General features: G+C 46.7%; 1 protein-coding gene across 1 annotated transcript; it reads right to left on the reverse strand.

The window, feature by feature from the left end:
* Positions 1–23,576, reverse strand: MYOM3 (myomesin 3). Its single transcript, XM_018923647.3, has 37 exons — positions 23,494–23,576; positions 21,666–21,800; positions 21,451–21,525; positions 20,690–20,855; positions 20,326–20,483; positions 18,473–18,568; positions 17,706–17,794; positions 15,473–15,517; positions 15,156–15,296; positions 14,492–14,653; positions 14,093–14,234; positions 13,806–14,005; positions 13,482–13,535; positions 13,212–13,339; positions 12,436–12,619; positions 11,192–11,366; positions 10,499–10,620; positions 10,003–10,190; positions 9,767–9,893; positions 9,178–9,356; positions 8,989–9,103; positions 8,576–8,732; positions 8,148–8,257; positions 7,635–7,679; positions 7,371–7,507; positions 6,191–6,335; positions 5,648–5,707; positions 4,890–4,957; positions 4,547–4,657; positions 4,073–4,160; positions 3,417–3,455; positions 3,137–3,242; positions 2,220–2,383; positions 1,630–1,666; positions 1,478–1,500; positions 1,335–1,390; positions 1–630 (listed from the first exon to the last, which is right to left on the reverse strand). Exons 2-37 carry the CDS (start codon positions 21,770–21,772, stop codon positions 334–336), a joined length of 4,296 nt encoding a protein of 1,431 aa, XP_018779192.2. The 5' UTR covers positions 21,773–21,800; positions 23,494–23,576; the 3' UTR covers positions 1–333.
* Positions 23,577–24,879: the final 1,303 nt, after the last annotated feature.

Genomic DNA, 24,879 nt, shown 5'->3' on the forward strand with positions numbered 1-24,879 from the left:
TGAGATGTCACCAAGGGTTTGAGTTTAATGACACACACACACACACAGGCTACAAGAAAATCTGTTACATGTGGTGATTGAATACAAAATCCCTCCACTGAAAGCCCCACGTGTGGATCCTCTGGTATTTCCCACAGAGATTTACCAGGGCAGAGTCTCTCTGGAAGGTGAACATGCAGTGTACACACGTGTGAGCACACACACACACACACCCCCCCACCAGAGTTGTTCTATAACAACTGCCAAACCACTGAAATATTGCTAAAATAAACAGAGACACCAGAAGGCATCTGAAGGAGTTAAATTCCTTTCAAATTCAAGGAAACAATTAATTCATTTAAGCTTTTTTGTGGTAATCCCAGCTGGGACTTCCTGCTCTGTTCCTATTGGGATCTCCCCATGTTTATAGACACTGATAGTGACCTGCCCTATTTCAGAGCCATATTTATTCTTGACGAAGATGCTGTATTTTCCTGTGTCTTCATTGCAGACTCTCTCTATGGTGATTGTGACCACTGAGCCCTTCACATCCATCTTGTATCTGTCCTTAAACACGATGGCCTTCTCGTTTTTGAACCAGGTGATCTCTGGGTAGGGGTCTCCAGACACACAACAAGTTAAGCACAGGGTCTGTGGTGAAACAGAGAGCAGAAATGGATTATGGAGCTGTAAATGTGCAGGGAAATTCAGTTCATAGAATCACAGCATCATTTAGGTTGGAAAAAAACTTGAAAATTGAGGCCAGCTCTTAACCCAGCCCTGCCAAGGCCACCACTGAACCTTGTCCCTGAGAGCCACATCCACACATCTTTTAAATTAGGAGCAATAAAAATCAGTTCTCACATTTTCATTAGGTGACATTCCAACACTGATATCTGATACTCCTTTTCCTGATTTCCTCCAGTACAATCAGGATTAACCTGCCTGAATTCACTGGGCCTGACTCATATTTGTCTCACTGTCTTTTTATAGCTTCCTGTGCTGTCAGGTGGCACTGGAACAGGCACGTGGTGAGTTTGCAGTTACTTTGCAGGGGTTTTGTGCTGCCTGAGTAAAGGGGAATGTGACTCAAATGAAAGCAGGGAGTTGGGCTGATGGGCAAATCAGGCCCAGCACCTAAAGGCCTTCAGAGTCCAATCCTGTGAAATGGGAGGACAACAGAACAGGTCTGGCAGTGAAGGTGGCCCAGGAGGGCACCACTTCCCACCTCTGGCAGTGCAGCAGCTCAGAAAAGCTGCTGGCAGTGCACAGGAGGGGAGAACAGGGATCTTTCCTCCCATCAGCAATCCTTCTGTGTCTGTGCAGGACCATTTAATGGAGTTACTCAATAGTACCTTGTCCTCCATGATGGTGGCAACATCTGGCAGACCTTGAACAACTCTGGCACGACCTGGGAATGAACAAATAGAACCTTTTAGTTCTTCTTATCAGCAAACTTGGCTTTGTTTCACTGAAGGGAAGAGATTCATTTACTTACGCTTCTCTGCTATTGCTGCTTCCCTGAAAGGGAGAGAAAATGATTGTGGTTTTATTTATTAGCCATTATATTAACAATTTAATAGAGTGTTAATATAATGAGTGTGAGACTCAAAATAGATTTAGCTGTGAAAATATTTAGGAGGAACTTACTTTAGCCTCTTGTGCTCAGCCAGGGCATCTTCAAAAACTGCAAGAATGAAAGGTTTTAGGGAAAGTTGCCTTTAGTTTTGTTTAACTCAGTAGATTTAGCATTATGTTGTTGTCACCAGTGCTGGGATTCCATGGATAAATGTAATTATCCTCTAGATGCTATCTGTCCCTGCCTTAAGGAAACACAGCTCTGTTTGTGTACTGCTGAAATAAGTGGGACTTAGTTCTCTCTTTCCAAAGAGAAGTTCAGAGGAGAAAAAAAACTCCAGCAGTTTGGAAAAGCCTTTGTAAAAATAGAAGTTCTCTTTTCCAAGATGCCACCTGTGAGCTCTGTTGTCCAGGGGAGGAATTGGACACATCCCAGGAGCAGCTGCCCCCTTCTCATCCTTTCCCCAGCAGTGCCAAGGCTCCCTAAAGGCTTCAATCCTTTCTCCTGCACACTTCCCCTCTCCTTTGCTTCTGTGGGCTCTTCCCTGTCCTCCTTAGCCCAGTTCCACATGGAAATCAGCTCCAGCCCCAGAAGGGAGAGAGGAATCCCTGCCCAGCTTTGAAGGGCTCCTGGAAAGCAGCTCAGGAGTGACTCAGCTCACCTTGCCCAGACAGGTCTGTTGACAGTTTGTGGGAGCTGTTCCCATCAAATATCTCCAGGGTGTATTTGCCCTTATCAGCCTCCCCAGGCTCCAGGATGTGCAGCCAGATCTGGTTCATGGTGCTCCCAGCTCTCATCCTGTCACGGCTTTCCAGTTGTTTCTCCCTGAGTAAGCAAGTGATGTCATTTCAGCCATATTGAGCAGAGCTGAGAAATCACTTTTTTCTAGACCTGTCGTGGTTGGAAGTGTGGGAGTCAGGATTCATTTCATAGAGAGGAAATCCCATGGGGCTGTACTTTGGGGAACTTTGCCAAAGCTTCATAAACTCTACAAAAGACCTCTTAGTTCTTATTTAAGGGATTAAATCCCATTTAGATGTTGAATATTTGTAAGTATTTAGCCCTTGAATGTTACTAAAAATTCACCTCCTTATCTACATGTATAGGTGGTATCTAATAAAACACCAGCTCTCTATTTAGGAAGACATCATGAGGCTAAATTAGTCAGTGTTTGGGAAGAATTTTATAATTTTGGGCATATTTTTTATTCAGAGTGGGAGAAGAGAGTGGTTTAGGAAAACATGAAGTAGTAAAAATAAAGTGTTTGAAAAAATTCTGTCTGTAACCGAGGAGGCTGTAACTGAGCAGTATCATAAGTGCAACATCATTATTATTCTAGGAAAGGTGATCACTTATAAATATTTCTGCAGTGCTACGATAAAAATAACATGACTTTCCATTCTGGAATTCTCAGACATGTTCCAGGATGGGAGTGAATTGTGGATTTCAGCCCTTACTCAGACAAATCCACAGTTGCCTGAAAAAATTTATGGGCTCAGGCCCAAATGTTTAATTTTGGATAAACAGTTAGAAGGAACAGTGCTCCAGAAGCTTTGCAAATATTCTTTGGGGACTTACTTGTGGTACCAGGTGGTTTTCATGTAGTCTGTGTAGTACTTGACAACTGTGTAGATTTTGATGCCCTCCTCAGTAGGCTGGATTTTCAGAGGTGTGGCAGAAAGAGCTGGTGGTGTAAGGCAAAGACTGAAATTGAGGAGGAATGCCCAGATTCACCTGTTCCAGAACAAAATCCCAGCCAAAGGAGCAGGGTGGGGGTGGTGCTGTGCTTGTTCCCCACCCAGGGACAGCTGTGCCATCCCACCTCTCCCCCGTGCTGCAGTGCTGAGAGCTGACATACCACTGATCCTGCACAGCTCCTTCAGAAGCTCCTCAAAGGCTGAAAGACAAAGATTTAAGTGTCTATAAATATAAATCATAACAAACCACATCCAATCTGCCAGTTAATTTCACTGTGGTGAGGATGTTTTATATCCACAGGTTATTTGCTGTCTTTTTCTGTGGCAGAGCTCACTAGGAATGGAGTTTTTGCCTCTGATTCATTTGTTTTCGGATTCTGGGCATTTCTTACTAAATTTAGATGCTCCTATCTTCCTTCACACTCACCATGTGCCTCCCAGACAGGAGATTTATGTACCAGGTTCACATGATGGATTCCAGATGTCGGGGCAGCATTTAATCTAGGGCAGCAGAACCTTCTGATTGATTCTGGGTTGAAGTGCCTGAAATATCCCTGAGCTTTTATCTGTGGGGCTTGGCAGAATTTATAATGCAGTCCTGGCTTGAGAAATGACTGCAGGTGGAAATGACATCAGCATGCAGAGCAGGAAACTCTTAAAATTTGACCAGTAACTTTTTAGTGTGGGTTTTAACTCCTATAAAAGCATGTAAGACACGTAGGTTTCATACAAAGTGAGGATATTTGGGTTTAAATCCAAAATGAACTCAGGGCAGGGGTGTGAGTGTGTCTTACTGTGTGATCCAAGGTGCTCTTACCTCCTTTTGTGAGATCCAGCTGGGTGGAGTCCTCTCCTCTATTATCTGAAACCACTGCTTTGTACAGGCCCTCATCTGCCTTGGTTACCTACCAAATACATGTGTAAAATACTGATTAAAATAACCCAAATAAGCCCCAAAACAAAGAACACCCCTCCCAGAGAAATTTCCCATAATACTGAAACAGGGCAGGGCTTAGAAAAGGGAAAAAGCTTATTTCTTATTAGGATCTTCAGATCACAGCCTGGTTGGGTTGGAAGGGACCTTAAAGATTGTTTAGTTCCAATCCCCTGCCATGAACTCCACTAGAACTCAGAATCAGAACCTGTTGCACTGAGAAAAGCCAACCTTTGGCTTTTCTCAGTGTTTCTTTCACTCAGTGGGCGCTACCCAGAACCCACATGGAATGTGAATAAGATCAGCCCATTTTTTTTGCCATTTTCCTGTGGACCTCTGAGCTGTTTGGTGTTTCACCTTTGGGATCTGCAGAGTTCCCATCCCAGTCTGTGGATCAAACACTCCGCCAGCTCGTGCCTTGTGATTGAAGAACCACTGGAAGCTGGTGTCCTTCCTCAAGTTGGTAGCCTGGTTGAAGTCAACATTTAGAAGTCAAAATCCATTTAATTTCTTAATTCTTGGATATACTACTATGAATCATCACTTACATTACTCCAGAATCTGAGAATTTCCCTTCTTTGTTAAAATTTCTGCCCAAAAGAAACCATCTCCTTACAAATGCAGCAAAGCATTTGCACGAGCGCTGCTCATATCCTCTGAAAATTGTACCTAAAATTGAATGCTGAAGGAATTCTGTTACCTTGCAGGTGAGGAGCACTTCACAGCTCTCCAAAACTTTCCATGTCAGGTTCTCTATGAAATGTGGACCTGGAAAAGAAATGAAATCTCTCTCGTGGTGCCTTTGCCGTGTTTCCTGCGGGAATGCTTCCATCTAGTGCTGGATTCCCGCAGTGCACCTGGGAGTTCCCGAGGTTGTAGGGAACAGGGAGGGGAAACTGAAATAAATTACTTTAGATCCTGTCATCCCATACTGGGCAGCTCTGAAGCCGAGGAGAGCCTGGATTTATAACGTGCTGTCACAGTCACTAACAAGGGAATTTTTTTATCCTCACTAACAGGGAATCACTTTTCCAGCTGTTCATTTTTCCAATGAACTTGATTTACAAACTTCTTTATTCATCAACATAAGGTGGGAGGTGAAAGTGGAATGCATGGATCTTTACAGACTTAGCTAGAAATCCTGTTTTTTACAAGTGGATCTTAATTACAGAATGTATATTCAGGTTGGACAGTTTTCAGAGTTTGAAAGTGTTCAGTGGCACACCACTGATGCAGAAGATCTCCACTGATAAATCTGCCTAGCTTGGCTAAAACTAGTTCTAACTAATTATTTGATTTTTAAGGGCAGGGCAAAGTATCTGAAAACAAGGAGTCTTATCTAGTGTCTTAATCAGCTTGTATACTGTGTTTAAAAGGATGATGAAGTGAAATAAATTCCTTTGGGTTTTGCCATCCTGGCCTCATTCTGACAAGTCCTTAACCTTTGGCTGACCTTACCCTGCTTTTTCTTCCATTGCCTCCGTTTTGCTTCAGCTTCTTCTGCCACTTTAGCAAAAGCTATGGAACAGCAAAGGACAAAGTCAGCAACCCCCCGTTACTGGATATTTCCTCTACAATAGAGATATTTCCTCCTTGTCTTTATTACCTTTAGTGCAGCGAACCTGCTGCTAAATACACTGAATTTCCAGCCTGATCCTGCCCTGAGATAAATGACTACACACTCTCCACTCAGCTGCCATGGCACAGTTCACCACTGCAAGCTAATATGTAAAACATTTGGAAGGAAGAACTAAGCATTCCACTTCAGCAGACTGCTTTTATCATCAAGCACCTATTTATAAGACTAAAAGCTTTAATTTATGGTAAAGAGAGATTCAGATCATTTCTTAAATGATTCCTGGACTTTAAATCTGGGCTAAAATTTGCTCTCCCCATTCCCAGTGTGCCATTAGAACTGTTGGAAATACTTTGGGGCCCTAAGTGCCTCACAAAGTTTCCACTGAGCATGGCAGTCTATATTTGATCCTGAATTTCACTTACATTCATCTATGAGAGCAAGGGTGAATTGATTTTTGGCTTTCCCATCTTTGAGCTGGGCTGTGTACACCCCTTTGTCATCAGCACTGAAATCCTGGATTATCAGTTCCACGAGGCCTTTCTCTTTGACAAAGTTGATTTTGTGTGTCTGTGTAAAACAGAGGAAACAGGATAAACTGAAGAACTGCTCCTGGCACAGCAGATATTGCAGTTATTTTGTACCTGTGTCCTTATAAACTCCCCTCATTTTACAGGATGAGGAAGGCAGAGCACTGTGCTGTGCCAGGTTTGGGATTCATCTGTTATTTATCTGTGTAGGAATGATAGAATTGCTTCCAGCAGAGAGAAAGTTCTGTAAAACCACCTAACCCAAAACATCCCTGGGTATTCCAGAGCTGAAACCAGAGTATCTGTGATCTTCAGTGGCATGGAAGTGTTGCACTTGGTTATAATCTGTGATGTGTAGTTCCATACTTGGCCAGGATGAGGAATATTTCCCCCTCTTGCTGAGCTGCAGGTACCACTGAGCTCCTGCACCCGAGAGTGCCAGGTGCCTGAACACAAACATCATCGTTCTGCCTCACTGCCCCGTTTGCTCTGAGCAAATATTGTCCTTGCAATGAGCCTGAGAAATTGTGCAGATCCCTGTTAGCTCTCCAGTGGAGACGAGACAGATTTTAGAAGAGATAAAGCCTTAGATAAACTTGTTACATGTTGATTTAACCCCCCCAGCAGGGCACTGACAGCTCTGAACTGCTCTGGCCTGGACCTATCCTTTGTTCTGGGGGTCCTGGTTGTTATCTGGGCATTGCTGCTCTGCACTCAGCTGACAGCCCGTGATTTATATTTGTGCTTCATTCTCAACTGTTCTCCCCTCTGGTCCTCTCATTCCGAGTATTTTTTAAATGTTCCAATATTAATTTGATATGGGAGGACAAGGAGGAGGCCTGAACATTTTTGTGGATGTTTGAGGAGGCTGGAGGGTGCTGGAACACACGGGGTTATTTCCAGTGCTTTGGACTGAGAAACAAATCACTTCCATCTGCTCTTAGAATTCATGAGATTTGCCTGTATTCAGTTCAAAATCCCCATCAAAATATCTGATGGGAATTCAGAAAACTGGGAACGTGCCATGTTCAGCAGTGGGGAAGTAAGTCAAGATGAAGTGCAGAATAAAACCTACTGGGGTACTGGTGAGCTCCTTGTCATTGAAGATCAGGTGCAGCTCAGCATTTGGGGACAGCTTCTCCACCTCCAGCCACAGCCTCACTTCTCCTTTCTCCAGAACATCGATGTTCCAGCCAGATATCAGCTTGATCACTGGCAAGCAGAGAGAACCACCAGGGGAATCCCAGGCACACCACAGGAGCTGGCCCAGCCAGGGCTCTGCTGGCTTCCCTTTTCCCAGGCTGGCCCCTGCTCGTGACTTTTTGCTGCTTCAACTTACGTGGGTTCCTGATTTCGTGGCTACGTTTCAATAACTTGTCCAGATCTGAAATGCAGAGAATTAAAAGTCAACACTAGGCCAATAGAAATTAATTGTATCAATTTAATTTAAATTTATTGATGAACTTTATGTCAAAAAGAAGATAAACCATTCAATAATGGGGAGGACTAGAAAAGGTGGTGAAGGGAATTGTTGGTTATATCTGAATAAAGCATTGGTTGGATCAATTCAGGAGCGTGCTAAAGAAGTTGTAAATCATTGCAACAGTGTAGCCAAGTGTGAAATCTGAACTGCAGTGGAAAAATGACTTTGCAGGAGCACGGAATGGTTCCTCAGGGGACTGTAAAAGAAACTGCCCTTGAGCCTTCAAGGAATGGGAAACATCTTTTTAGTGATACCATTAAGTGACATTAGTCACTCCCTATTCTTCTGCAGGAAACTTTCCTCTAACCACCTAAGATTAGAAAATGAGGGCACATTAGTTTTGTGTTGTTGGCAATTATCAGTTTTTACCTTCTTTTGTTAAAGTGCAGCTGGCAGAGATATCATCATCTACATCCGTGACCTCCACTGAATACACACCCAGGTCCTTTTCTGAGGGCTCTTTCAGTATCAGTTTTGATCTAGAAGTAAAAAGAATAATAGCAAAAATTATATATTTTCCTCAGAAATTATGTCTCCTGTGCCAGAATTTGATACACCCAGGAGAGGAAATGTAGAACTCATTGGAATTTATAAATGACTCTGAGGAGCCAATATCTAAAGATATTGGGAACAGGATTGGCAGCTGCTCCCCAGATTGCACTGACCAGCCCATTTCATGGACTCCAGGGCTGGGAATCAGGGAAAGGACAGGGAAACAGTTGGCTTCAGGTTTTTCTTGGTGTTTAATGTGTTCTTTACTCACCAGTTCATTTTCTCAGCATGCATTAGATACTCACCTATTGCCTTTCTCTTCAGTCTGGACTCGCTCAGGATCTGGAGGTCCCTCATAGTCCTTTGACCAGATAAATTCAGAAGAGTCATTCTTTTCAGGAGCTTCAAAGGCCATGTAAATGAAACCCTCTTCATCCACCCCAACTTCAATTTCATTTGTGCCTGGATGTGTGAAAAACCCACAAAGCAGATCAGGGCTGAGCTTCTGCACATCTAACTCAAAAACAACCCCCAAAACCAAACCACACAGAGCACAGTTAAAGCTAATTAATTTGGGCAGCTTGATTTGTTAATCTTTATTTTACTGAGAGTGTTTCTTGCTGTGAAACAAATAGCTGATGCATCACAAAGCAGATTTTCACCCAAATCATACATTTATTTACAGACTGGCCCAGTCTCATGGCTTCTAGCTTCATACCAGGTTTGGTTTTAGCCACCACAGGGTCCGAGGGGAGTGAAGGGGGTCCAACTCCAGCCTTGTTCAGCGCTCGTACTCGGAAAATGTAGCACTTCCCTGTTTCCAGGTCTGAGACCTGCAGGGAACACAGCCAGCAATTAATGTCAGACTAGGACAAGCAGCACTTGGACACTAAGAGCAGGTACAGACCTTCATGTGGGTGGTGGCTGTGGGCTGCTTGTTTATCTGTTTCCACTCTTCTGAGCCTTCTTCACACAGGTCTATGAAATACCCTGTGACTGGCCCTGCCCCCAGGTACAGAGGAGCTTCCCAGTGCAGCTGCAGGGAGGAGTCCCTCACCTCAGTGCACCTGACATCGTAAGGAGGGCCTGGCACAGAGGGAACAGGGAAAACTGCAGTTGGCCTGGGATCAGAGAGCAGAGTTTAGGGTAGCAGTTGAGTAGTGGGTCTGTAGGGGATGGTTTCTATGGTAATTAGGGGTAGGTTTATGAAATAGCATCATCAGCTGCTTTAATGGTATTTGCTGTGGTGTAAAGAAAAGGGGATTTAGAGTCTAGATCCTGATTCTTCATTCTCTGGAAACAATATTATTAAAAATACCTGGGTGCTCTATCTGTGTAATGCAGGAACAACACCCTGCATCAGAACACCCCTGGAAGTGTTTTGTGCTTTTCTGTCCTGGGAGCAACCATTTCTATGGTAGAAACCCCTTGGAAGAGTGAGGAGATAACAAACTCAGCTGATGACATTCTCCTGGATGGTTTTCCATGAGGGATACCTGGCTCTGGCATTGTCCATTCCTCACATCTGAACAAGTCGCTGGGCTCGGACACTTCCCCAACTCCAGCCCTGTTCATGGCACGGGCACGGAACTCGTACAGGTGCCCCTCCTGCAGGCTGCTGACCTTGGGGTGCAGAAGGGCAGGCCTGGTCAGTTCAGCAGGACACTGAAGAAGCAGAAAAAGCCCAGCTCACCCTTGATGCAGCTGTTCCCAGCTGTGCCCAAATGGATACCGTGCAAACGCGCTGAGGAATCGGCCGAGTGTTGACTTCGTGCCAGTCGGGCTCAGAGTGGTCGTGCTGGTCCAGGAAATATCCCAGGATCTTTGTTCCTCCTTTGTGCTTCGGGGCTTTCCAGCCAATGGTCATCTCAGCCTTGCCACAGTGCAGCAGCACAAAGTCACGAGGGGCCGAGGGACAGGCTGGGCACAGAGGGACAGACGGAACAGCAGGGGACAGACAGAACAGCAGTGTCAGCACAACGTCCACGTTCTCATTTGGGAGTCACAGCAAAAGCCAAATTAACACCACAAATGTAACACTGCTAGGTCAAAATGCTAATTAATTAACTCTGTCCACGCTTGGCAAGTGTAATTGATGGCAGAAGCTGCAGGGTACAAGAAAATGAGTTCCCTTTTGTTTTGTTTCTGAGACACTGTCACCGTAGCAGGCAGTGGTGGCTGTGCCTGACAGATGGGGCTGGAGGGGTTTCATTTAGGTCACTACTCACCAATTGCTGGCCTGACAACGATGGGATCTGTTTCTGGTGAGCTCTCACTCAGTCCTGCATCACTGACAGATTTCACACAAAACACATATTCTTTTCCAGGCTGCAGCCCAGGAACAGTAAATCTGGTAGAGCAAATTAATATGTTTGTGTTTGCCTATGCACAGGTAAACAGGGCTGAAACAGACAGCAACACACCTTAATAAGGTTTAGTTCTTGCAAAATCATTGTTTGTCATTACAAATTAATGTGTCACATGAAATGGCTCCAGATAACTCACAGTGGGTTTGGATCAATGGAGAGGAATCACTATGGGCAGGGAGATGAACAGGACTTTTTAATGGACTTTCTCTGCTTGACATGTGACCCCCACAGCTGGAGAGAGACTGTAAATACTGCATGTGATTGACACCAACTTACTCTAGTGGAAAACAGGGAAACCCATGGAATGTGGTTCTGCTGGTGCCCCAGGCTCAGTGGGGCTGTACAGCCCAGCCCGTGGAGAGTACACAGCCTTGGCTGAGGCTTGGAGCAATCCTGAACCCTCCCAGAGGCCCTGGTGGTGGTGTGCCTGCCAGCCTGTGCGTGGGGACTGAAGGAAGTTCTTTTTTTATCTGAAACACGACTCCAGGCAGAAACAGAGGAATGCAGGTTGGGCCCCTGTCATCCCTCAGCAGGGCAGAGAGCTGCACTCACTCGTTGCCTGTCACTGGTTTGTTATTGACTGTTTGCCATTGCTCCGTGCCCGTCTCCCGGCAGTAGATGTAATAGCCAAGGGGCTCCAGGCCATCCTTGGGCTTGTCCCACTGCACAACAACAGATGTCTTGGTGTCTCTGAAGGCCAAAACCTGAGATGGTGGAGGTGGAGGAGCTAAAAGAGGGAAGAAACAAACAAAAAACCACAGAAAAAAGCAGTGAGGCTTAAAGTCCGTAACTTTAAAAAGGCCAAACTATTATAAATGAGTTGGCCTGTTTGATTTATTCACTTTTTCCAGAGCACCATTTTCAAATTGTTGCCCAGGGAAGCTGTGGCTGCCCCATCCCTGGAAGTGCCCAGGGCCAGGTTGGATAGGGATGGAGCAATCTGGGATAGTGGAAGGTCCCTGCCTGTGGACGAGCTCTGAGGTCCCTCCCAACCCAAACCATTCTGGAGCAAAATGCCATGGACAGGAGTCTCTGCTCTACAGGATCTGTTTTTGTGCTTGGGTTTGCCAGATGTCTTCTTCCTCTGCCACTGATTTCTGCAGTTACCCCAAACACCTCTGAAGTAGAGGAGGAACAAAGGTAATCTTGATTGTCCTTGGCTCCACCCTGAACTGGGACCTGCTCCCCTCTGCACTTCCCTCTGTGAGTGAACACTGGAGCAGCTCCAGTGTGGGACAATACACAACTAAAGAGTCAGTGCTCATCCCTCTGCAGAAGAGAAACACCAACATGAGCCTGTGGCCCTCTTTCTGCAATCTCAGTCCAGGGAGAAAACAACCCAAAGCAGCCTTGCAGAGGCTGCTGTGCTGGCTGAGCCCCCCAGCCCAGGCTCCTGTCATTCCTCCCACACTGTCACCTCCCTCACACCATGCTGGAAGCATCCTTGGATTAAACACAGGCTTCAACTGTTCCTATTTTATTAAATGTAATTCCCCGCTCACTGCTTGCTCAGATTAACACTGCCCTGACCAACTGCAAACCAATTAAAGGAGGATTTAGGGCTTCAAGAGATTTCCTTATATCAAAGTACTGCTGTGTAACCATAGACCACGAAGTTTAGAGGGGAGTGTGGGCAGGGGATCCCCCTCACTGCTGGCAGCCCGTCCCCTCTCCGGGGTCGGTGCAGGGCACAGCAGAGCAGGAGTTAAAACCATGAGGTTTAGAGGGGATGTCCCTCGTTGCTGGCAGCCCGTCCCCTCTCCGGGGTCGGTGCAGGGCACAGCAGAGAGCGTTACCGGGCTGGGTCCCGGCGGGGACGGGCGCGCTGGGCACCGAGGGCTCGCTGATGCCGAACTTGTTGACAGAGCGCACGCGGAACCGGAAGGATTTTCCCTTCTCCAGACCGAAGAGTGCAAATCTTGGGGAATTTGCTGGCGTGTCCAGGTTCACCATCTGCCAGGAGCTGCTGCCTACGAGAGACTGCAACGAAAAAGGAGATGATTTACAACTGCTGAAGTGAGCACAAAACCCTCCTGACCAATAACAAAGCGGGGCTTTGTAGGAAAGGAATTTTAAAAAGCTTCAAACAAAACACAAACCAAAGCCGTAAATTGTGTATTTCTTGTTGATGTACCCACACTTTTCACCCTTGGCAGCAGAGGGCCCCTTTGCTACAGGAGGTTAGAAGCAAGGATGCATGAAAGGAGACAGGCAGAAGATGCTAATTAACCCATAGAGTGATTAGTGGGGAACAGGACAGTCAGGTATTCTCAGTTCTTCACAGCTTTTCCAGCTTTCAGGGCCAGAACAGTTCTTCCTGTTAGAATTCTGCCACTGTTCTGTGGTGTTAAAATTCCTTGTCCATTCCTTGTTAATCATTAGTCCTTGAGCTGAGTCAGATTCAGGGCCTTGCCCAGGGCACTTGTGGGGCTGGAGGAGGCTGAACCAGCTGGGTTTGAGGCTGGATCTCCCCAGTTCCTAACTGGGAATGGCCTCACCTCTGCCATGGCCCACTTAAGAAAGAAATGGTTCTGCTCTGCAGCTCCCCTTCTGTGTGATATTATTTTCTTACCTTTTCCACATAGTAATTCAGTGGCTCTCTGCCTCTTGGATCTGGTTCATCCCAGGCCAAAGCCACATAATCTTCTCTGACCTCACTTGCATGAACATTGGTGGGTGGCAAGGGAATTTTAATGTGTCCTATGGGAAGGCAGAAAAGGCTTTAGTGATAATGTGGCAGGAAAATTAAAGCTCTTTTACAATGGAGTCTGTTCTCCTACTATAAATTAAGATTCTTAAGTATGAAGAAGGAGACAAACACTTTGGGGAAATCTGAACTCACCCTCCAGGTCATCCTTGGATATTTCTATGGTCCTGCCCTGGTCGTATGGAATCACTGCAATGAAAACAGGGCAGAGTTACCCACCCACAGGAGGTGCTTGGGGAGAAAGACAGAACCCAGGACTGGATCATTGGCTCTGTGCACAGTTATAGACATTTTATGTCACAAACAATGGCACTTTGAGCTTTTTCTGTTCAGAATGCTCCCAAGATGGGCTCAGCAAAGACATTTGTGGGAACAGGGAGGATCTGGACAATCTGCACTCAGTCATTCCTGCAGCCTCCTGGTCCTGAGGGAGCAGATTGTCCTGGGGTTGGTACCAACCTGTCACTCTCTTGTCCCTGCTGGGGTCGTGGGTGGTGACAGGGTCACTGGCCCTTGAAGGGTGGCTGGTGCCAGCCTTGTTGACAGCCTTGACCCGGAACTGGTACGTCTGTCCCTCAGCCAGGCCCAGCACTGGGCACCTGCAGCCCTTCACAGGCTGGGCATTGCACTGCACCCACTCCTCTGAGCCAGCCACACACCTGCAAGGACACACAGCTCACAGGCTTCCTTTGTTCTGGTTCCACCATAAAATGAGGTTTCTTAGCTCAAGATGATGCCTTACAGACCTTTCAATGAGGTAGCCCAGGATGGGGCTTCCTCCATCATCGCTGGGTGCTACCCAGGAAAGGACCAGGCAGTCTTTGTTCACATCGTGGCATCTCACGTTGAGGGGGGATCCTGGGGCACCAGCTGTTAGTGCTGCAGCATCTGCAAAACACCAGGTGAGGGGTGGCAGGTTTTGTTCTTTTCTCTTCCAGAATGTTCATTGAGTAGCTTAATTTTAAGTGTCTAAGGGCCTATCCCAGTAACACAAATCCTATTTTCTAACACTGAAGTCACCAGCAAAAATAAGAGTTGGTCATTGTGATAATCCTATCCACACACAAAATTAGGAGCTGTTTTCGTTGTGTGTGAGGGGGGAATTCCTTTATGCCAAGGTCTTAGGAAAGGAGATCTGCAGGTACCTCTGACAAACACATAAGTGGTCTGCTCCTTGTATCCATGCAGCGAGGGGACACGGATGGTGTAGAAGCCCTCATCCTCCTTGTGAGCACACGGCACTGTCAGAGAGGCCTCACGCTCCTGGCACCTCAGCTCCTGACCTTCTGAGTCCTGCAGCAGCTCCCCTGTGGAGCAGCAGAAGGGGAAAGGAAATGCACCTGGATTTGCCTGGTTGGGAGTGGCAATATTTATTCCCAAATGCCTCAAAAAGCACAGAATGAGATGAGGGATCTCTAAGACATTCCTGGGTTATTTTTGTGCCTCTGAATTTCAGCTGTGGACTCTGATCCACAAAAAAACCCAAGCTGAACAACACAGAGTATCCAGAAGGTTTTCTCACTGGAGAACCACAGGCTTTTCAAACTAAAGCTCTTCAAGTATTCTTATGAACAGGAATGTCATTACCCCCAAAACATTTCAATGGTATCATCCTTTACAAACAGGGAGGAGACAGACATTAAATAGTAACATCTGTAACTTGAGCAGAGCTGAGAGCAGCTCAGGAGTCCTGGATTTTAATGATTTTATCTTTTTTTTTTTTTCCTGTGAACATTCAGTCACAGCTGTGAATTCCAGTTGAACATTCCCAGAGGTAAATGCACATACACTCAGCTGTTGCCTACGAACCATCTCTGAACCAGGTGATGCCTCGTTGGTGGTCCAGTAAATCAGAGGAGAAATAACAGGAGAGGGTGAAAGGCTCCTTTTCTCTTGCAAATAAGGGTTTCAGTGGAAAAGCAAAATCTGCCTCTCTGGCCAGAAGGGATCCTGTGGAATGAAAGTCAGCATGATAAAGAGACTTCCAGGGCCTTCCTCCTGTAGTATTGTTATTGTCATATATTTAGAGTGAGCCTTGCACTTGTGCAGTCAGGCTGACAGGAAAAAATAATGCAATTGCATCAGGCTGTAAAAATAATTAATAATAACATCCATGATTTACTCACTTTTATATATTTCTGAATCAAATCCTGACTCCTTTCCATAATATTCTATAAGAGAAGAGGAAAACACACTTAGCAAATCTCATGGAGGGTTTGTCTTCTTGATAACACCCAGTGATGCTCAGCAAACTGTTTTTCCCTCAAGTCAGCCCTTGATTTGAACCTTTAAAGTGTCACCATGGGTTAAAAGTTCAATTCATTTGACAGCTGATGCCCTTCACAAGCCTCTGGGGATGTGTCTGCAGAGGAAATTGTTCCAGGGGAAGCAATCCTGCTCCTAATGCTCACATGCACTCGGTTTTTCAGAGCTAAGGAGGGCTTTGTCACTTTGCCTTCTGCCTTTTCAAGTAGCCAAGTTAAAGCCAAATGAAATAAAGATTTGAATAAAAGCAACCCCCTGGGTCCTAACAGCATTCCCAGAGGATGATGTGGGATTCTTGGAAACTACCAGTGACCAGGACTTGAGGATTTAAGCAAAGAAAACGCTGTTTGTGCTGAGACAGAGGCAGTTCCTGGAGCTCAGGGAAGGATGTCCCCAGATCAGCTGTTCCTGGATTCTCTGGAGGTGTCACAGCATCACGTGAAATCATTTGGAGCTGAAACCCAAGAACCGATGCACTCAGGATGAAACTGAGGTATTTTTCTCTCAAGTTGCAATGCTCATAAAATAAAGCCTGTGCTTCCAGTGGTTGAAGTTTGGCAGTAGCAGACCAAAAACTGAGGAGGGAGTGTGACCACTGGAGAGGAGGGAAATACAAAGCCCTGGAAGTTAAATAGCCCTCAGTGATGTCTCAGGGAAAGTGGATCCCAGGGACCTTCCCCTGGCATCGAGGCCTTTGCAGGCAGCCAGGGCCCAGGGGAGGAGATGCCATGGCCTGCCTGGGCACCAGGAATGTTTCCAGTGGAGGCAGGATTAAGGCCTGGCTGTAATCTCTATTTTCAGAGCAGTAAATGCAGACAGCAGAAGGAAGACTCGGGTTACTGGGATGGCTCTGGGGGAGGAGCAGTGTCTGCAGGGCTTTGCAGGGCTTTGTCCCTGGTGAGGGACAGGTTAACCAGGCACTCAGAGGTGAGGAGAGCTGTCCCAGCCAGGCCTTTCTGTGCCAGACCACAGCCCCTGTTCCATCCTCATCCTGCTCTGATCCTAAAGATCCCTCATGGAATTGAGAGGAGCAGGTTATTATTGGCAAGGAATTTTTCCTTCAGGCGCTGCTTTGTGGTGAAGGGCAGCTCCTGTTGTGGCCACACTGTGAGAACCTCCTGGTAACTTTTCCTGCATTAGGGTAGGGGGACTCTGGGAAGGATGCAAATGAAGGTTTTTGGGGCTGGTGTCCCTTTAGAACTGATAAATGCCTGCTGCATATTTCCAGTTATGCTGAATTTTGGCACTGTTTAATTAAAGGACCTGAAAGGTGTGATTATACACTGCTTTTACAATCCTGGAGTCACAGTCTCCTTCAGGGATCTGCATCCCAGACAGAATTCAGATCAAAATATGGCATGTGAAAATAAGTGTGATAACAACACAAGCCATGGCAGAAGGCTCTGTCAGTCCCACTCAAGGGTGTCATTGTCTACAGCCCTGTAAGTCTGTTCTGTCCATGCTTTTTATTACAAAATTGTATTTAGATATAAATAGATGAAATATGAACAGCTAAACTGTGATCCTGTGAGACTGCTCTGCATATTTCCTAAAGCTTGAGATTATTTCCCTTTTTAAGTGCTGGTGGTTTATTTACTTCCTTCCCCACGTCTGGCTTTGGCTGTGCACAGTTTGTATCTGTGGAGTGTGTGCCAGTTATTTTAAGACCAGCACAAATCCAAGAGGAAAATCTTGCATTTGCCCTTGGTAGTTACTGATTTCAGGGAAGAACCTGGCATTCTCTGCAATAATGGCCTGAGGGGTCCCACTGAGAGCCCCAGTTCTTGGGGAACCATTTCTTGCTTATCTTTAGCAGACTCTCTGTGAGCCTGTTGAGTTCCACTGTGGAGCTGTTTCATAGCAGTCCAGAAGAAATAAGCACCTAAATTTAGTACAATTTTATCCCAGTGAAAGGACAGCTGTGTCCATATGGAATCTGAAGGGAAAACCTTTGGCTGGGCCCAGAAGAGACTGAGGAAGAGAAACTGTTCTATCCTTTTCCAGAGTGCCTGTGTGTGCCTATCAAATAATGGAAATGTTTGGACAACTCTGCAGTATTGGAAAGTTGAAACCCAAAGGAATATTTGTACTTACTCCTGACAAGCACTGTAGCAAAGGAATAAGCTTCACCATACTGATTCTTTACCTCCACACTGTACTCAGCAGAATCTTCCATGGAGCATCTAAAAAAAAAAAAAAAATTCTCCTCCTTCATATTTCACAGGACAAATTCAAAGGGATTATTCCCCTTTAATCCCAGGGGTGTTTGCTGTTCATCCAGGAGCTGCTTTTCCTTTCAAGTACAAGGATTTCTGGTACTTTGTAGTCAATTTTTTCTCATGAGACCCAGAAGGAAAACATCTTAAGTACTGAAGAAGCAAAAGGCCTGTGGAGCATTTGATTCCACTGAAGATTTGCATTTGTCTATCACTGATAATTCATAGATTAGAACTAATGTTGTTCTGATTACACTGATCCATCCCAAATCACATTTTTTGGTCTGCTCATGAAGTTCTTAATGTGCATTCCTTACCCTGAAGGAAAAAAATGTTGCTGATACATAAAAAAAGGAGCGGAAGTAAATTAAGCCATTAAATTTTGTTTGGTTTTGGTTTATTTTTCATAGATTTTTTTTTTAAACCTTGTGAACTGCTGTGGAGATTGGCAAAGGTTTAGCTCAAACACAACAGCCTAAAGGCAGGCAAGGTCAGATTCCAGAAGAATTACTTGGGTTTTTTATCATACCCAGACTGGGAATTTAGGGCGAGCAGGTCTCACTCAGCTGAAAAAGCTGCTCAGCCAAGGGCACAGCCATTGCCTGCTGATGTGCAGGGTCAGCATCCCAAGGGCACAGCCATTACCTGCTGATGTGCAGGGTCAGCATCCCAAATTGATTTTTGATCTTGTATTTTCCTGCTGGGGCTCGGCGGAGATCAATGGGGATTCCATTTTTATACCTGGTGGAGAAGAAGGAAACTGTTAGAGGACCCACATCAACCACCACAGGAAAGAGGAGCAGACACAGCTCCCTCTTTTACAGATCTCCCTCTTAATCCAAACCAGTCTGGCAGTGAAACCCAGAGCCCTCCCTGGTCCTGTGTGGCTGCTCAGCCTTGGCTTTACATCCCCTGCCCTGCAGCTCCTGTGAGCGAGCTCACAGATGTCTCTTCCTTGTGCGCCCAGGGATGTGTGGGTGGTTCAGATTCTCTTTGCCCTCTGAATAATTCAGAGAGGTCGTTCTGGAAGGACACAGGACATGCAGAGCTCCCACAGTGGCAGAGCTGCTGCCTACGAGTCATTAGTAATGCAAATGTTTGCACACTTAAACCTTCCAGAGGAGGAGTGGCCAATCACTTCAAACTGATCAAAATACACTTTGCAAATTGGGCTTTTGAGGTGGTCTTTCATTTTTTTTCTGGTATTTTGGAGTGTGCTGCACTCAGGCCCAGTCCATAACACTCTCCCCCTAAGGCTGGTTAATATACAAAGGGAGTAAGTGACAGCTGTGTTGTATTTTACAAACTGTAGAAGCAGCAGCAGCTTAATGCTGAAACTCTCATGGTGCCCAAGACAGCCAGGCCTTGCTGGGGCGTGTTTGTGGTGATTTAGTGCTGAAAGGAGGTTCTGCTTTTTGAGACTTAAATCCCAAGTCTGCCTGCGGGAAAAGCAAAGGAAACGGGGAAGCCTCCATGAGCATCAGCCCTGTCCCAGAAGGATCCCACAGGAATCTCCAGGGAAGCCTCCATGAACACCAGCCGTGTCCCAGAAGGATCCCACAGGACTCTCCAGGGAAACCTCCATGAACACCAGCCATGTCCCAGAAGGATCCCACAGGAACGTCCAGGGAAACCTCCATGAGCATCAGCCCTGTCCCAGAAGGATCCCACAGGAATGTCCAGGGAAACCTCCGTGAGCATCAGCCCTGTCCCAGAAGGATCCCACAGGACTCTCCAGGGAAACCTCCATGAGCATCAGCCCTGTCCCAGAAGGATCCCACAGGAATTTCCAGGGAAACCTCCATGAGCATCAGCCCTGTCCCAGAAGGATCCCACAGGACTCTCCAGGGAAACCTCCATGAGCATCAGCCCTGTTCCAGAAGGATCCCACAGGACTCTCCAGGAAAACCTCCATGAGCATCAGCCCTGTTCCAGAAGGATCCCACAGGAATTTCCAGGGAAACCTCCATGAACACCAGCCATGTCCCAGAAGGATCCCACAGGACTCTCCAGGGAAACCTCCATGAACACCAGCCATGTATGTCCCAGAAGGATCCCACAGGACTCTCCAGGGAAACCTCCATGAGCATCAGCCCTGTCCCAGAAGGATCCCACAGGAATGTCCAGGGAAACCTCCGTGAGCATCAGCCCTGTCCCAGAAGGATCCCACAGGAATCTCCAGGGAAACCTCCATGAGCATCAGCCCTGTCCCAGAAGGATCCCACAGGAATGTCCAGGGAAACCTCCATGAACACCAGCCCTGTCCCAGAAGGATCCCACAGGACTCTCCAGGGAAACCTCCATGAACACCAGCCCTGTCCCAGAAGGATCTCACAGGAATGTCACTGCCTCCAGGCCCCCACATCCCTGCTGGTCCAACACCTCTGGACCCTGAGGTACTTTCTGTGACCTCTGCAGCTCTCCCTCCCTCCTGGTGCCAGGACAGGGCTGTCCCTGCCGCGTGCCCGTGCCCGTGGGCCGTGCTGGCAGTGCCATACCAGGTGGCCTGTGGCACAGGGGTGCCCAGGGTGGTGCATGCCAGGGTGACATCCATGCTCTCCCAGACGGCGTGTGCCCGCAGCGGGATCCAGAGCAGGGGCGCCCGCGCCGCGCGCAGCTCCAGCAGCTCCTTCTGCAGGCAGGCCTTGTGCAGAGCCTGTGCAGGAGACACTGGTGAGGGCAGGCACAGGGGGAGCTCTTACACAAACGCTCTGACACCAGGGACTCTGGGAACGTTTCAGTGGCAGGGGTGCAAGGCCTTTAGTTGGAGGGACTTTGGGGTTGTCCTAACACCTGCTTTGGTGCAGGATCACAGCTTTAGCCCTGTTGGCATCTGGTGCCAGCAGAGGGGTCTGCTCTGACCTTCCTGCGCAGGCCCTTCCTGTCAGCCCTCACTCGGAGCTGCCTGCAGATCCTGATGAGCTCCTCTTCCATCTTCTCCATGTCATTCCCAAAACGAGTCCTCTTCTGCCCCCTCTGTTCCAGCTCCAGGAGCTCAGCTTCCCTTCTCAGATTGTACTCCCTGGAACTACATGATGGTAAAAAGCTGACAGAAGTCAAGATAAAACTTTTTTTCTCTTTTTAGGGGTGTTTTTTGTATATAGCACACTTTTTGGTTAAATCAGGAATGGTTAGGACAGAAACACCAGCTGATAGAGTGTGGGTAGGAATGTCAGGGAATTATCCCCCACAGGAACCAGCACTCCCAGAAGAGGTCAGACTTCCAAGGGGACCCACTGTTTGGCCACTTCTCATCCTGGGGAGGAAGCTGGGAAAAGGATCAAAGGGAGGAGAGATGTGGCTGAGATTTTCTGGGAAACAGGGAGAGTTCCATCTGTTACTATTCATTAATTAATCTGACAGTATTTTCCATTTATTCCTTTAAAATCTGGTATCTCTCACACCCCTACATGTAAGCAGGGCAATGTCCCTCACTATTACATGGCAGCATCATTTTAATTTCCTGCATTTTAGTTGAGGCCTGGTGTTTTTAAAGGAAGAACCTCTGGTTTGATCCTGCTCTTTCTCTTTCCAACAGAGTAAGTTGGGAGCTGTGACCCTGCTACAGAGCTGTGATGTTGCCCACAATGGTTATATTGGAGTTACAATAATTCCTGACTTACTTTGCTGTTTCAGAGGTCAAGGCCAGGGCAGCTGCTATCGATAGGTCTGAAAGGCTGAAGGTCTCCTCTTCCTCACTTCCAGGGGCAGATTCATGGAAAAGAATCCAGATAATGTTCCATCATTTCACAAACTCAGCATTCTGCAAATCCATGAATGTGTAGAAAGCCCTGTGTGCACCTGATGGACTGAACCTGTCCCTGACTCTGGGACTTACCTGGTTTTAAACCTTTTTTTCCTGGTTGTGGAGGTCATTTCCAAGCTCTGTTTCCTCTCCTCCTTCTGCTCCTCCTCTCTGTGGTGGAAGAAGGCTCGGGTTCCCATGGTGAGATGTCAAAGCCAAGCTTTCTTGCTGGAACAGATGAAAACATTCAAATCAGAGACTTTAACAGAATCTTGTAAAGTCCTTGCTCAGCTTTGGGCTTTAGGGGTTGTGAGTGAAGGTTCATATAAAAACATTTTCTGACATCCACACTATGAGAGGGGTTTGCTTCATGATGCTTCTGTGGAAAGTGGGATCATGGGGAGGAATGGAGTCTCTCAAGGCAGCTGGAGCTGTCCCAGAACAGGGAACAGACAGCCCCTTGTGGGCAGATTTGTTTCTCCAGGATCTCATCAGGAATCCTGGAATGGTTTGGGTTGAAGTTAAAGCCCATCTGATGGGCAGGGACAGCTCCCACCAAACCAGGGTGCTCCAGCAGTTCCAGGTGCTGAAGCAGAGCTCTCCCTCATGCCCCCGTGTCCAAATGTGTCATTCCTCATGCCCAGGCTGCACACAGAGCAGTCCCAGCTCAGCACTCCAAGAGAAGAATGCTTACTCCAGTCCTTTGCATCCCAAGTTTCTCCTGAGCTCTTAGGGAAAGGTTGAAAAATCATGGAGAAAACAAATGTCAGCCTACAAGGAGTGCCTCAGGAACAGCAGGATCTGCCCAAGGAGTGATCAGGAAAGCTTCCCAGAGAAATCCCAGTGCACAGGTGGAGCACAGGAGCAAACACTGGCACTCCTGGCTCCCATCCTGGCTGGTCCCAGTCTCTGCTCTGGGAACCCACAGCTCGCTGCTTTTAGCCCTCATTAATGGGTGGGCATTAAAGGCAATTTTGAACATGGATCCCTCCTCATCTCCCTGTCCCTGCAGTTAAATCCCAACCACCCAGCAGGATCCTGGCCCTGGCACGTTCACAGGGTCCAAAAGCTCGGGTTACTTTGGAAAAGCAGCTTTGCAAATGTAATTGTTGCTGAATAGAATTTGTTCAAGCATAGTTGTAAATCTTTCCCTAGCTCATGTTCCATGACTGAAATTTTCCCTTGGCAAATCTTCCACCTGGATTTGAGCTTTGCTGCTTTCGAATCTGAACCTGATAAAAATACAGACCCTCAGCTTTTCCCAATATAATTTTCTCCTGCAGTTTTTTTACTTGTACAGTTTTCTGTTGATGTAAATAAATTTCTTATAAACAGTCCATGGAAAAGCAGGGTTGTTGTGGTGAATGCAAAATATCCCAACATGCAAATGAAAATACAGAATTAACTTGATAATGTTTGCTTCGTGGGCACTAACTTTGGAAGAAACAACAAATGCTGACAAGTAAAAGAAGAAGAAAATGAAGCAGGCTTTTAAGAGAAAAAAACTAATTGTAATCTCATCATTTCTGCTGTCTTGAGAAGTGTTTCAGCTGCAGAATGAGTCCTGTCATCCTGGGCATCAGAGCCTTGTGTCCATGTTCATGAATAATTACTGATACAGATTCATTTTTACTAAATAATGGGTTTACTAAAACCTACCCTTTTGTATTCAAATGCAGATTATTTTCTAAACATGCCATTAAAACAGAGCAGATTCTGGTGAGAAAACATGAAGCAAACCAGGATTTTCATCATAACAACACTGGAAAAACAATCATTAAAGCAGATACAATCACAAAGCATAATCTCCTTCTGCAGTGCAAATCAAACAAAGCTGTCACACAAAACAACTGATGCTGCTCTGAAGATCCTACAAAATGCAGCATAAAGAGCAGTTTATTTGCAGATAAACCAAACTCACCCGGTGAAGGCTGCAAGGAGAGCCCCTATCCCCAGGCAAGGCAAGGGACAAAGGAGGTTTCCTTCCCCTGAGGATGACTCGAGGATGACTCTCCCCAGAAGAATGTTCCCCATGTTGGAGTGCCCATCCTGCAGTCAAATATAGCCCTGCCAGCCCTCCCTGGACAATGGGGATGGCCCAGCTGGGGACACTCACTGCTCCCTGCAGTGCCCACCCAGCACCCCCCACTCTGCCAAATCAGTGCCTTGGCCAAATGATCTGAGGAGGGACAGGTGCCTACAGAATCCAGAGCACTGCAGTATGCTCTGCTCTTTTAGCATAGAAGCTCACAAAGCATCTGAACTGAATTCTGAATATTTTAACCCTGTCCAGGAATGGCCCTTGGGGTAACCTTGCTATTGCTGCCTGCCTGACATCTCTTTAGTGACTGCCAGCTCCAGGCAAATCCTGGCAGTGTGTGATTGCACCAGGAGCTCCAGCAGCTCTCAGGTGTTGGTGGGCTGTGACTGCTTTATTTCATTTTTCCAGCAAACAAAGGCTTGGTGCCTCAGAGCAGGGGAGCTTTGTGTACCCAGCAGCCCATGGTGGTGTCTGAGAGTTTGGGGCAGGGGCAGAGAACAGAGATCGCTGATTTTCCATTTATTTGAGGTGGTCCTGCAGTTCCAGCATTCGGGCAAAACCCTTCCCAGCAATGTGAGGAGCAGGTGATATTTCTTGTGGTGTCCTGTGGGAATGAATTCACCATCAAATCTGGCACAGAACCTAGGAGCCATTTCTAGGAACCTCGTTTGCTTCACCATCCAAAGATGAAAGCCAGCAGGATCAGCACCAGACTTCAGGTGTGAAGTTCATTTGGTGGCTGTGTTTGTGACATTCCTAGGAGAGCATTAAACAGGAGGGACTGGGCTGGCATGTCTGAAGCACTTTGGGGTGAGCTGAGCTGTCAAAGGGAAGGAGCACTCCCATTTCAGAGGTTTTGAACCCATGGCCACTCGAGTGCTTCCCTGAATTTTGTATTATGAGAAGTAATGTGTAATTATCATCTATTCTGCTTAAAATTAATAGTTTCATTCATTTGGTCACATCAACCCTCTGTTACAAAATTTATTTTATTTAGAGGGCCAGGCACTGATCTTTGGTCAGTGTGAGCAGGGACAGGACTGAGGGAATGCCTGGAGCTGGCTCAGGGGGTTTAGGTTGGATTTAGGGAAAGGTTCTTCCCCAGAGGGTGCTGGGCACTGCCCAGGCTTCCCAGGAAATGGGCACAGCCAGAGCTCCAGGAGTGTTTGGATAATGCTCCAAGCACAAGGTGGGGTTGTTGGGGTGTCTGTGCAGGGCCAGGGGTTGAATTTAATGATCACTGTGCTCCCTTCCAGTTCAGGATAT

This window comes from Serinus canaria, chromosome 23, assembly GCF_022539315.1.
Source record: "Serinus canaria isolate serCan28SL12 chromosome 23, serCan2020, whole genome shotgun sequence".
Classification (NCBI taxonomy): Eukaryota; Metazoa; Chordata; class Aves; order Passeriformes; family Fringillidae; genus Serinus; species Serinus canaria.